We start from the raw sequence: 14,060 nt of genomic DNA on the forward strand, positions 1-14,060 counted from the left end.
ACGTACAATCTACCTCTAAATGAATGATGCTCGTTACGGAAACTAAGAGCATCAAGAGTGGGGAATGAAGAAGGAATTCACAGGGCCTGGACCCCATCTCAGGCCTGTTCGTGCTGATCGTGCCCGGCCACCTCTCCAGTGGACTCTGGACTCTGTGCTTAGTGCCTATGGAAACTACAACAGAAGGATAACATCCTCTGGACAGGGGAATCTTGAAGATCACATCCAGGTTACTCATCGCCTAAGAGAAAACATACTCTAATCACCCCCGCCTCCGGACAGGTCATAAATCTTTTCTGTATCTATCGGAATGTAACCACAGGCTTATCGATTATTAACTGCTTGGAATGTAACCGCGAGCTTATTGATTATTAACTGTCTGAACACATAAGACATGAATGATGGGTTATTGTGATTGTATTTACCCTTCCTTTGTTTATGTAAGTCTCAAGGCATTTGGGGTGGTGGGTTTCGACATGTACACATGGGGTATAAAAGATTTTCACAAATGCTGGTCGGGGTCCACCGTGCCTTGGGCCTGCTGGTGTAATAAACTGCACTCCACTATCTGCATTGTCGTTCTGAGTGAGTTAGTTTCCCGGAACGTGTGGCTACAACATTTGGTGCATTGGCCGGGAAACTCCTCACTTTGAGGAGACAGGTCTCATCTGAGGCCACCCTGAGGCCTTGTGGCTTGAATGTCCTAGAGGGGGGAAGGCGCCTGACCCCTCTTGAAGAATTCGGCCTTTCATCGCCCAGTTTCTTCACTTTGGCAGGTAGTGAATGGCAGCAAGAGAACTGAGCGCTCAGGTGGGGAGGAGCCCAGCCGGCAGGGTGGAAGAGGGGGCCTGATCACCCCCCTGGGAGGGACCAGAAGGGAGACGCATAGGAAACTGGTTTCGGTTGGCGACAATAGCTGCTCGGCACTCAGGTCGACAGCTGTGCCAGGGATAAAGAAAGGGAACTTTAGGTTTAAGACAGCCAGTTAGGAGGTGTGTCCACGCCGTCTTAGGGAATGTGCTGAGCTGTCGCCACAGGCTTATAGAAAGAGGCTTGATTTCTGCCGCTCATATTCTGCCCTCCCCAGGGGGTACCCATCTGCTGCGTGACCCATCATCTCCCCTGCCAGTGAAAAGGTAGATTGGCTTCTGGGGAAAGCCCTGGGACGTGGGAATCTAGAGGTAAGAAAATGGGAGGAAGCGGATCTAAGGCCACTGTATTGGAGAATAGGACGCAGAATTTTAAGAAAGGATTCGATGGAGACGATGGGAGGAAAATGACACCCGGTCGGCTCTGTACCCTTTGTGAAGTTGAATGGCCTTCAGTGGGCGTTGGCAGGCCACCAGAGGGAACTATGGACTTAAATGTCATAAAAGCAGTTTATGCTATAGTTATGGGAAAGCTCGGACACCCCAACCAGTTCCCGTACATAGACTCTTGGCTGGGAATAGCCTAAGACCCCCTCCAAATGGGCCCGTTTTTATGCTCATGGCAGGGAAGGAAAAGTCTTGATGGCCTAAAAGGTAAGCAAGGATGAGGAGGAAATTTTACAGGACCCTGCAGGAGATGAGCTTCCCCCACCTCGTACTGGATGATGGTTCCGCCAGCTAGTAGCACCACGGCCACCAGAGGCCCATCCGGAGGGACCAGCCCCAGACCGGTAAGCCTCCCAGACTCCTCAACAGTCCCAAAACCCACCCCCGCCCCCACCCCGGCAGGCTCCAGCCTCAGCTGGAGGGACAATGAGCCCACCGGACTCTACAAGCCCAGATGCTGCCCCTACGTTCCCTAGACTCTACCCTCCACTCCCGGTAAGTACTCCCGGACAAGGGGGAGGAACCACTGGGATTAAACAAAGGCTCCGCTCTGCCAAAGAGCCAGAGGAAAAAATGCCCTTGCAGATGCCCCTCAGAGAAGCTCAGCAACCCCCAGTGACAGGGCAGGATGCAACTATCACAAGCCCCTGTAACCTGTTACTATCAGCCCTTTTCATCAACGATACACTGAACTGGCAAAAGCACACCTCCTCTTACTCGGTGGAACCCCAGGGCGTGACTAGACTAATGGAGACTATTTTCCTCACTCATTGACCAACCTGGGACGATATAATGCAATTACTAGCATCTGTCTTCAGTACAGAAGAGAGATATAGGATCAACACTGAGGCAAGGAAATGGCTACAGGAGATGGTTCCTGAGGGCACTGCTAACCCACAGAGGTGGATAGAGCAAGGCTTCCCCACTGACAGACCTATTTGGGATTTCAATACAGAGGAAGGAAAAATCCAATTAGACAGACCGTACGATGATTACACAAGGACTTAAAAGGGGAGACTGGAGGCTGATGGACATGTCTAAACCGGCCCGAATAGTTCAGAAGGGAAACTAGTCACCTTCCGAATTTTACGAGAGACTTTGTGAGGCCTACAGACTCTATACACCCATAGGTCCAGAAGCTACGGGCTCCCAGATTGTTATCAATTCAGCATTTATCTCGCAAGCATGTCCTGACAAAAAACAAACGCTTCAAAAGCCCGAGGGAGTTCTATCCATGTCTAGTTCTCGGCTGATTGAAATAGCAGATAAGGTGTTTCAGAATAGGGACACGGAAATAGAAAAGAAATACGAGAAAAGGTATAAAGACAAGCAGAGGAGAACAGACGAGAGGTTTGCAACGTTGGCTGCTGCGCTTGGAAAGTCTTCCGAAGACTTTTCCACTGCCCAAGCAAAGAAATCCCCCCAGCTTTGAGGTCAAGACAGCCCTCCAACTGGTCCCAATGGAGGCCACTGGCTTCATTACAGCCAAATCAATGCACCTGATGCCGTGGGTTCGGTCATTGGAAGAATGAGTGCCCAGCAGGAAGAAGGGAGAATAAATCCCTCCCGGTTGCAGAACTCACTAACATAGAGACTGAATAGGGATGCCGGGGCTCGAAGACTTCAGGTCCCTGAGAGCCCATGGTAACTTTAAAAGTTGGGAACCAAGACATTGACCTTATGGTGGACACCGGGCAGAATTGTCCGTGGTAACTAAAGCCGTGGCGCCACTGTCTAAAAGGACCGCCGCCGTAACTGGGTTTCGGGAGAAGAAATGGTTAAGTCGCTTTGCCAGCCCAGGAAACATCGGGGGGGTCACCAAGTGATTCATGAGTTCCTCTATATCCCTGAGTGCCCACTGCCCCTGCCGGGGAGAGACTCTCCAAACTGGGAGCACAGGTGACTTTCTCTCCTGAAGAGAGGCCCACTTTTCGGGTGGGCACACCAACCTACTTACTCTCCCTCTCTGTGCCCCCTCAAGACAAATGGAGGCTACGTGAGCCCCCTGGAGATAAACAAGGCCAGGCGACAGAGTTGAAGAGAAGGCTAACTCAGCTGTTCCCTGAGGTCTGGGGTGAAGATAACCACCCTGGGCTAGCTAGACACCAAGCCCCTGTAATAATAGAACTCAAAGCTTGCGCCACCCTGGTCAGAAAGCATCAATACCCAATACCCAAAGGAGCCCGAATCGGGATTCTGCCTCACATCAGCAGGCTAAAACAGGCAGGCATCCTGGTGGAATGTCAAACAGCCTGGAACACACCAATCTTACCGGTAAAGAAGGAAGGAGGACAAGACTATAGGCCCGTACAGGACCTCAGATTGGTCAGTCAGGCCACTGTAACTCTGCACCTGTCTGTCCCAAAGCCCTATACCTTACTTAGCCTCCTCCCACCTAAGACAAGGATCTATACTTGCTTGGACCTCACAGATGCCTTTTCCCGTATACGCCTAGCACCTGCGTCACAACCCATTTTTGCCTTTGAATGGGAAGACCCAATCGGAGGCAATAAGCAGCAGCTCACTTGGACACACCTCTCGCAAGGATTCAAAAACACACCAAACATCTTTGGAGAAGCCTTGGCCTCAGACCTGGAGCCTTTCCAGCCTGAAAGGTATGGATGTTGGCTCCTGCAATATGTGGACGACGTGTTGCTAGCTGCTGAGACCTGGGTAGAATGCTGTGAAGGGACCCCAGTGCTCCTCCACTTGGGGGCAGAGGCAGGATCCTGAGTGTCGAGGAAAAAGGCACAAATCTGCAAGGAGGAGGTAAGGTATTTGGGGTTTGTCTTAAGGGGAGGCACAAGGTTGCTAGACCAATCTAGAAAAGAAGTAATTCTGAGGCCCCCCACGCCTAAGACTCACCGGCAAGTCAGGGAGGTCCTAGGGGCCACTGGATTCTGCAGGATTTGGATTCCAAGGTATTCTCAAATAGCCCAGCCCCTATTTGAGCTCCTGACAGGGCCTGAAGAAAATCCAATAAACTGGACTGAGAAACAGCAGAAAGCCTTTGAGGAGCTAAGACTAGCATTCACCTCTGCCTGTGCCTTGGGATTGCCAGACCTCCCCAAACCGTTCACCTTGTATGTGACTGGGAAAGATGAACAGCCATGGGGGTTTTGACTCAGACCTTGGGAACATGGGACAGGCCAATAGCTTACCTTTCAAAGTGACTTGATAACGTTGCCACCGGGTGGCCTAGCTGTCTTCGGGCAGTGGCCATGGTCGCCTTACTAGTACGTGAAGCTGCAAAGCTGACTTTCGGCCAGGACCTGATCGTAAAGTTCCCACATGAAGTCAACACCCTCCTTTGAGGAGACCCCCAAAAATGGCTGTCAAACCCGCGAATTATTCAATACCAGGGACTGCTATGCGAAAACCCCAATGTCCATATCGAGCCTTGCCAGGGTTTAAACCTAGCAACGCTTCTCCCAATGGGAGAAGGTGGACCTACCCACGATTACAAGAAGTCTTAGAGGAGGTCTATGCTAGGGGCCCAGACCTCCGAGACAGGCCAATTTCAAATCCTGACTGGACTCTGTACACTGATGGCACCAGCCTGGTAAAGCTAGGACAGCAACTGCCAGGCTATACTGTAGTCACAGAGAGGACTGTTATTGAGGCCAGCTCCTTACCACAGCACTGGTCAGCCCAGCGAACAGAGTTATGGGCCTTAGTCCGGGCACTGCAATTGTCAAAGGGTAAGAGAGTGAACGTCTACACCGATTCCTGGTATGCTTTTGCTATGCTCCATGGACATGGGGTGCTATACTGGGAGGGAGGCCTTCTAACAGCCAATGGAAAGGACATTAAGAGTAAGGAGGAGATTCTGACTCTGCTAGATGCTGTCTGGAGCCCCACGGAGGTAGCAGTCATGCACTGCCGTGGGCATCAGAAGGAAGACACCCCACAGGCTCAAGGAAATAGGCTGGCTGCCGCGACCCCCAGACGGGCAGCCGAGGACAGAAATGAATGCAGGGAAATCCCCATGAGAACATTTGTCCTAGCTGAGCTACCCGAGCTGGCCCTAGACTCCCTGACATACACTGAGGCTCAAACCCAACTAGCTGAAGCGGAGGGAGCCACCAAAACAGACAAAGGATGGCAGGAGCTACCAGGTGGTGATCTACTAGTGTCCGAGGAGATGGCCCCCTCTCTGGTGAGCCAAGCCCATCGTACAACTTATCTAGGACATGACAATTTGGAGGTATTGATCCGAAGGTATTTTCTGGTTCCTGGCCTCCCCTCTCTGTAGAACGGAATCCCCAAGTTGCAACACCTGCTCTCAGATTATCACCGGTCCAGGCTGCAGGCCAAACCCCCCAGGCATCCAATTAAAAGGTACCCTTCCTTTTGAACACCTGGAAGTGGACTTCACTGAGATGAAACCATATTGCCATTTTCGTTACCTGTTGGTCTTGGTATGTACATTCTCGGGATGGGTGGTGGCCTTCCCACCTGAACTGAAAGAGCATCAGAAGTGGCTCGGAGCCTCCTTAGGGAAATAGTTCCTCGATTTGGATTCCCCACCAGCACAGGATCAGATAACGGCCCAGCCTTCATATCAGCTCTGATACAACAAGTAAGTAAAGCCATGAAGATAAATGGACGTTACACACTGCCTAGTGGCCTCAGAATTCCGGAATGGTAGAACGAACTAACCGGACACTAAAGGAGACACTTTCTAAATGGATTATAGAAACTGACTGTTCCTGTGTAGATGTACTTCCCATGGCCTTGCTCAAACTCAGGATGACCGCACGGTCCCATGGCTACTCTCCCTATGAAATTGTATATGGGAGGCCTCCTCCCATAATAAGACAGGTAACAACTGATGTACTTCAGGTAAGAGGAGATGGGATATCACAGCAGACGGAACAACTAGGTAAGGTAATTAATCAAGTAACTAAGTTTGTGCGAGAAAGAATACCGTCCCCCTGGGGGAGCAAATGCGTGAGTTTATACCAGGGGACCAGGTATGGGTGAAAGATTGGAAACATGACCCACTAGCCCCCAGTGGAAAGGTCCTTATACTCTTGTTTTAACCACCCCTGCCACAATTAAAGTTGCAGGCATTGCCTCTTGGGTCCATCACACCAGAGCGAAGAAGGCATACAACGCTGACCTGGAAGACACCGAGTGGACTACCCAGAAGGACCCTACTGACCCACGGGAAACCAAGATCATTCTGAAGAGGAAGAAGAAAAGGAGGTCCCGGACGAGCCCTCTATAGGATGGAGCTGGGTAAGCGACTCCTGCTACTCGGCTTCACCAACGCAATTCTGAACCTGACCACTGTCCTGGTACAGGGCAACATCTTCATCTCATGGGCACATTCTTACGTGAACTTCCACAACTCCTCCAATTGTTGGGTATGTGGGGCTATGCCCCTGTCAGTAATGGACGGACTCCCCTGGTGAAAGTCCACTTCATGATGGAGACTTTCTACCACTGTGCTCCTTCTTGGAACAACAGAAAGGAACTTTCGTTTCTCTCAGCAATCATGATCCTTCTTTGGTCTCCTGCTGTAACAAAGAGGCATCAAATCACCTGGGACATAGCGTTACATTTCATATGAACACTAGTCTTAACGTGGGTAACAAGGGCTTATACGTCATATCTGAAAATTAAAAAGGTGAATGGCACCCTTACAAAAGGGGGACAGGGTTCCCAGTACCTTGAGCAATACTACCAGGTCTGGGATGAACATTTCTGGATGACTCCTGAGAAAGGACAGTTGATTGCTCCTGCTACAATTTGCTGAGAACAAAAAGAACACAAAGTTGGGTTTGGAGACCACCCCCCAGACCCCAAAGAACTAAAACATATGGGTTATTTGTCCGCTGAACAATGTCAAGAAATCTTGGAAGTAACCTGTCACCCTAATCGGTCTGTTGAGTGGCCCGGTTCCAACTGGAAACATAATCCCAATATCTGCTGGGTAGCCCCCAACGGGACCAAGTGGCTCTGTGGGCCTAACTTATGGCCATGGTTACCAGTGGGCTGGGTAGGGCGTTGCACACTAGGATTTGTTTTCGCCCCTGGCAGAATTAAGCCTAGCCTACACCATCCTCCAGCAAACCTGCCCTATCTGCATGCAAGATGGACACGATCCACGTTCCAATGGTATGACTATCTTGCTGGCTCCTTTGTACCCTCTATAGGGACAGCGGATATCATGGTTAGGGTAGAGGCCTTAAATAATTTCACTAAACAGGCCCTCTTAGACAGTAAAAAAGCCATTGAAGCTTTGAACGAAGAACAGTCTCAGATGAGGAAGGCAGTAATGCAAAATAGGATGGCATTAGACATACTCACAGCAGCCCAGGGGGGAACTTGTGCCATAATTAAAGTCGAATGTTGTGTATACATCCCTGACCTGTCTGGAAATGTGTCTGCTGCCTTGGAGGATATGCAAAATCAAGTGAAAGCCATGTCTGGTGAAAATATTCCTTTTTGGACTTCGATCCTGTCCTGGGTAAAGGGAGACTGGTGGAAAACCATTGTAAATGTTGTTATAGTATTCTTAATCATACTGGTTTGTGGGCCCTGCTTGTTACAATGCCTTGTGAATTTTGTAACCCAGAGGTTGGTAGCGTTCTCTCATGTGGTTGCCCATAGGACTAACATACAATCTACCTCTAAATGAATGATGCTCGTTACGGAAACTAAGAGCATCAAGAGTGGGGAATGAAGAAGGAATTCACAGGGCCTGGACCCCATCTCAGGCCTGTTCGTGCTGATCGTGCCCGGCCACCTCTCCAGTGGACTCTGGACTCTGTGCTTAGTGCCTATGGAAACTACAACAGAAGGATAACATCCTCTGGACAGGGGAATCTTGAAGATCACATCCAGGTTACTCATCGCCTAAGAGAAAACATACTCTAATCACCCCGCCTCCGGACAGGTCATAAATCTTTTCTGTATCTATTGGAATGTAACCACAGGCTTATCGATTATTAACTGCTTGGAATGTAACCGCGAGCTTATTGATTGTTAACTGTCTGAACACATAAGACATGAATGATGGGTTATTGTGATTGTATTTACCCTTCCTTTGTTTATGTAAGTCTCAAGGCATTTGGGGTGGTGGGTTTGGACACGTACACATGGGGTATAAAAGATTTTCACAAATGCTGGTCGGGGTCCACCGTGCCTTGGGCCTGCTGGTGTAATAAACTGCACTCCACTATCTGCATTGTCGTTCTGAGTGAGTTAGTTTCCCGGAACGCGTGGCTATAACATTTGGTGCATTGGCTGGGAAACTCCTCACTTTGAGGAGACAGGTCTCATCTGAGGCCACCCCGAGGCCTTGTGGCTTGAATCTCCTAGAGTGGGGAAGGCGACTTGCCCTTCTTGAAAAATTCAGCCTTTCAACGCCCGGTTTCTTCGCTTTGGCAGGTAGTGAATGGCAGCAAGGGAACTGAGCGCTCAGGTGGGGAGGAGCCCAGCGGGCAGGGTGGAAGAGGGGGCCTGATCACCCCCCTGGGAGGGACTAGAGGGAGCAGGGACCCACAGGAGCCTGGAATAGGCAGGCGGCAGTTGCTTGGTACACAGGTCGACGAGGCCTTAGGGCTTAGGAAGGAGATTTGTGAAGGTCATTTAGGAAGTGGTGTCCACTCCGTCTTGGGGAAGATTATCACCAAGCAATTGCCAGGGGATTTTTAGGAGAAGAAACCTGGTCCTTGTGTGCTCATATTCTGCCCTCCCCCAGGAGGTGTCCCATCTGCTGTGAAATTCTTGACCCCATCGGAACTGTCAGGCTAGAAGGAAGGAAATACATAAGTGAGTATGAATTGGCTTTTTCAGAGATGGCCTAGGATGTGGGATATTTAACCCATCTGTGTTTTCATCCGCACCTGATCAAGTCCACCAAAGCAGAACGGACTTTGAAAGTTAAGGGAGAAACAGTCTTGGACCATGTGGTGTTCTGGTTCGGCCGTGCTGACCGGCAGGTGAAGACACGCCGATCCCCCTTCTCCCTCTGGGATCTGGCAGGTAAGGCTCTTCTCACTCCAGTTAGGAAGGAGGCAGAATGGCAATTTAAGTGTTTCATTGAATGGAAATATCAGAAGTACATAGGGTACCGAGAACTTTGTAGACAGAACAAAAAGGAAAAGTAGAAGAAGGTCCGAGAAGGTAAACAAGATGGAGGGAAGTGAATCTAAGGCAACTGTATTGGAGTGCATGATTAAAAATTTAAAGAAGGGATTAGGAGGAGACTATGAGATGAAGATGAAGCCTAACTGCCTCCACATACTCTGTGAGGTCGAATGGCCCCCTGTGGGAGTAGGATGGCCGCCAGGGAACACCACGAACTTAAAAATAGTGGAAGCAGTCTATACAGTAGTCACAAGAGAGCCAGGACACCCGGATCAATATCCGTATATTGACTCATGGCTAGGGTTAGCTCAAGACCCTCCTACTTGGATAAGGTTCTGTATCCAGAAGGGAAAGGGAAAAATATTAATGGCACAAAAATTGACTGATGATAAAAAAGGAAATTCTACAGGATTTGGACGGGGACAACCTGACCCCTCCCGCATACTGGATAATGACATGCCCGCCGCCCAGTGCTCCATCAGGACCAGAGGCCACCTTAATGCCCGATCCAGGGCCAGGTGAAGTCCTGCAGCAGCCGCTGCTCCTCCACCAGCTCTCCCCGAGTTCGTAGAGCTGCCACCTCGGCAGGCTCCAATCCCGGTGACAGAAGACTCTGGCCAGCACTTCCAGGATCCAGCTCCAGCTGAACCACCTCTCCCGGTGAGTACTGACAGGAAGGGGAGGGAGACGTTGGAATTAAGCAGAGCCTGCACTCTGCCGGAGAGCTGGAGGGAATGAAAGAGAATAGACAAGAGATTTGCAATGCTAGCTGCTGCTTGGGAAAGTCTATCTCGGGCCCTCCGGAAAACCTCATCTGCCCCAGGGACAGGACAGTCCTTCAACCCGTCCCAGCGGAGGCCCCGGGCCCCATTACAGCCAAACCAGTGTGCCCGGTGCCTGCGCTTTTGGCCACTGGAAGAATGAATGCCCCAAGGCAAGGAAGGAGAAGGAAGCTCCTGCAACTGTGGGGCTTGCTGACTTGGAAATTAAATAGGGCTGCCAGGGCTCAGAGATATTAGGTCCCCGAGAACCCATGGTACTCTTAAAAGTGGGGACCAAACCTTCTTGAGTGCCCAGTACCCCTGTTGGGAAGAGACTTGCTGTCCATCCTAGGAGCATGAGTGACTTTCTTCCCGGAGGAGAGGCCCACCTTCCTGATGGACACTATGACTTATTTGCTCTCTTTCAATAGCCCCACAAGGTGAGTAGAGGTTGCATGAGCCTCCGAAGGAAGAACCAGGTGGGCTGGAAGAGCATGAGAGAGAGCTAACTCAATTATCCCCTGAAGTCTGGGCAGAAGACAACCCTCCCCCGCCCCCATCCCTCAACCAGGCTGGCTAAATAGAGGCCTGGGCCGGCATACTACCCCACATCAATAGATTGAAACAAGCGGGCAGTCTGGTAGAGTGCCAAGTAGGCTTGGAACATGCCAATCCTGCCAGTCAGAAAGGAAGAAGGACAGGACTACAGGCCCATACAGGATCTCAGGCGAGTCAACCAGGCTACTGTGACTTTACATCCCACTGTTCCAACCCCTATACTTTACTTAGCCTCCTCCAGCTGAGGGCTAAAGTTTGTACTTGCCTAGATCTCAAGGATGTCTTCTGCATACGCCTCCGCCCGGCGTCACAGCCCATCTTTGCCTTTGAATGGGAAGATCCAGTCGGGGGCACCAAACAACAGCTCACCTGGACTCCCCCACAAGGGTTTAAGAATTCCCCAACCATCTTTGGGGAAGCCTTGGCTTCTGACCTGGACTCATTCCACCCGGAAAAGTATAGATGTTGGCTCCTACAATATGTGGATGACCAGCTGCTGGCTGCCGAGACCAAGAAAAAATGCTGGGAAGGGACAAAAGCACTGCTCCAGCTGCTGATGGAAGCAGGTTACCGGGTGTCGAAGAAGAAGGCACAGATCTGCAAGGAGGAGGTAAGGTATCTGGGGTTTGTTTTAAAGAAGGGCACAAGGGTCCAGACCCTAATTGGGTCCTATATACTGATGGCACTAGCCTCATAAAACAAGGACAACGGCTGTCAGGTTAGCCAAAGCGGAAGGGGCCATCAAGACTGAAAAGGGATGGTGGGAATTGCCAAGTGGCAAATTATTGGTACCGGAGGAGCTGGCACACACTCTGGTAAGCCACACACACCAGCGACCAACCTAGGCCATGCTGCCTGCTCACAGGTTAACGCTGCCTCTCGGGTATTCAGGCAAAAACCTCCGGGGATTCAGCGGAAAGGCACGCTGCCCTTTGAACACCTGGAGTGGACTTCACTGAAATGAAACCTCACCGACACTACCGTTACCTGCTGGTCACGGTATGTACGTTCTCGGGATGGGTAGAAGCTTTTCCTACCTGGACTGAAAGAGCATCCGAAGTAGCCCGGTGCCTGCTTAGGGAAATAGTTCCCAGATTTGGATTTCCTACCAGCACTGGACCAGACAATGGCCTGGCTTTCATAGCTGATTTAGTACAACAAGTGAGCAAAACTTTAAATATCAAATAGAAACTGCACACTGCATATAGGCCCAGAGTTCTTCTGAGATGGTGGAATGAACCAACCGGACACTTAGAGACTCTAAGTGGATCACAGAGACTGACTGCTCCTGGGTGGACTTGCTTCCGATGGCTCTGCTCAGACTCAGGATGACCCCACAGTCCCAAGGCTATTCTCCATATGAAATTGTGTATGGGAGGCCCCTCCCATAATAAAACAGGTGTCAACAAATTTGCCTCAGGTAAGGGGAGGTGGGATTTCACAGCAGATGGAAGTGGGTAAGGTAGTAAATCGGGTAACTAAGTTTGTACAAGAAAGGGTGCTGTTCCCCCTTGGGGAAGATATTCACGAATTTGTGCCTGGGGATCAGGTGTGGGTCAAGGACTGGAAACATGACTCCTTGGCCCCACGTTGGAAGGGTCCATATACTGTTGTTCTAACCACTCCTACGGCAGTTAAAGTTGCAGGTGTCACTCCCTGGATCCTCCACATGAGGGTGAAGAGAGCATACCACGCCGACCCAGAGGACGCCAAGGGGACTATACAAAAGGACCCCACTGATCTCCGTGAAACCAAGATCATCTTAAAGAAGAAAAAGAGGTGAAGCTCTACAATCAACTGCTGCTACAAGGACTTGCTGGTATCATCTTGAGAATAACCATAGTTTCAGCACAAGGAGGGACCTGTGCTATAATTAATGTTGAATGCTGTGTATATACTCCTGATTTATCTGGCAATATATCAGCCACCCTAGGTGACATGAAAGGTCAGGTAAAAGCTATGTCTGATGATGATCTTTCTTTTTGGACTTCGGTCCTATCTTGGGTGAAGGGTGATTAGTGGAAAACTATATTTACCATTGTTATAGTTGTCTTGATAGTTCTGCTTTGTGGATCCTGCATTTTACAATGTATTATGAACTCTGTAACCCAGAGGTTGGTGTTGTTCTCCCAAATTGGCAGTCAGAGAGCCAGGGTGCAATATATCCCTATGAGTGATGCTCATACTATGAGTTAAGAGCATCAAGAGGGGGGAATGTAGGAGGAAACGGACAGAACAGGCTCCATCTCGAAAGCAGGACTCCATCTTGGGCCGGACTGTGGACTTTGAGCTATATGCCCAGTATCTATGAAAATGACATACCAACTGGAAAACCAGGCCCCCCGGATGGAAGAGCCCCAGGGCTCATACCTAGACTCTCCATTGCCTAAAAGAATACCCTAATTATCTGTGTAACCAAACAGAATCATAAATTCTATTATGCTTATTGGGGTATGACCACAGGCCTATTGATAATTGTCCTCTGTTAACTACCTAGGCTTAAGGCATATGAATCATGGGTTAACTTTGATTGTATCTTTCTCTTCCTTTCTTTAGACTAGTTTCAGGGAATTTGGGGAGGTGGGTTTGGGCACGTACACTTAGGGTATATAAGGTTTTCACAAAAACTTACCTTGGGGTAAGTTTGGTTGAGGTCCTTGAGTAAGAGGAGACTCTGCCTTGGGCCCGCTGGTGTAATAAACTGCACTCCACTATCTGCATTGTCCTTCTGAGTGAGTTTTGTTTCCCGGAACGCGTGGCTACAACAATATGAGAAAAGAGGAGCAAAGATTACTGATAATGGATGGTTATGGTCCGAGGATGGACAGTTAATAATTCCTGAGAATGCTCAATGGAAAATTCTTAAGGGTTTACACCAGAGTTTTCATTTAGGTGTAGAGAGTACTTACCAGATGGCTTCTCATTCGTTTGAAGGTAAAAATGCAACAAAAACTTTAAAGAACATCATCAAAAGATGCGAGGTTTGTCAGGAAAATAACCCAAAGCTGAGAAGCTAGCAAAATCTGGATTACAACCAAGTGGAAAGCATCCTGGAGAGGACTGGGAAAGTGATTTTACTCATATGCCAAAAGCTAATGGGTATTCTTGCTTACAGCTTTGGGTAGATACTTTTACTGGATGGATTGAGGCTTTTCCCTGTTGTAGTGAAAAGGCTAAGGAGGTTATAAAGATTTTAATCCATGAAATTATCCCCAGGTTTGGGCTGCCACGGAGCCTTCAGAGTGACAATGGCTCCGCCTTTAAAGCTGCTGTAACTCAGGGGGTATCAAAAGCTCTAGGAATAGAATATCACTTACACTGT

At 49.5% G+C, this 14,060-nt stretch overlaps 1 protein-coding gene across 1 annotated transcript; it reads left to right on the top strand.

The window, feature by feature from the left end:
• Positions 1 to 2,108: 2,108 nt before the first annotated feature.
• LOC147360027 (uncharacterized) lies at positions 2,109 to 13,452 on the top strand. Its single transcript, XM_086331247.1, has 8 exons — positions 2,109 to 2,316; positions 3,772 to 3,931; positions 4,519 to 4,594; positions 5,572 to 5,657; positions 6,550 to 6,688; positions 9,185 to 9,314; positions 9,973 to 10,079; positions 10,767 to 13,452. Exons 1-8 carry the CDS (start codon positions 2,109 to 2,111, stop codon positions 11,433 to 11,435), a joined length of 1,575 nt encoding a protein of 524 aa, XP_086187373.1. The 3' UTR covers positions 11,436 to 13,452.
• Positions 13,453 to 14,060: the final 608 nt, after the last annotated feature.

Source organism: Bos grunniens, chromosome 13, assembly GCF_055505025.1.
Source record: "Bos grunniens cultivar Pamir isolate PY7600 chromosome 13, Bosgru_T2T1.0, whole genome shotgun sequence".
NCBI classification, from domain to species: domain Eukaryota; kingdom Metazoa; phylum Chordata; class Mammalia; order Artiodactyla; family Bovidae; genus Bos; species Bos grunniens.

What these genes read in the sequence shown, in the direction of transcription:
- LOC147360027 (XM_086331247.1), top strand. Translation starts at nt 2,109, where the DNA reads ATGCAATTACTAGCATCTGTCTTCAGTACAGAAGAGAGATATAGGATC. An exon ending in ACCGTACGATGATTACACAA is followed by an intron (nt 2,317 to 3,771) that starts GGACTTAAAAGG and finishes GTATACGCCTAG; the next exon opens with CACCTGCGTCACAACCCATT. An exon ending in CTCCCTCTGGGATCTGGCAG is followed by an intron (nt 9,315 to 9,972) that starts GTAAGGCTCTTC and finishes CTCCTCCACCAG; the next exon opens with CTCTCCCCGAGTTCGTAGAG.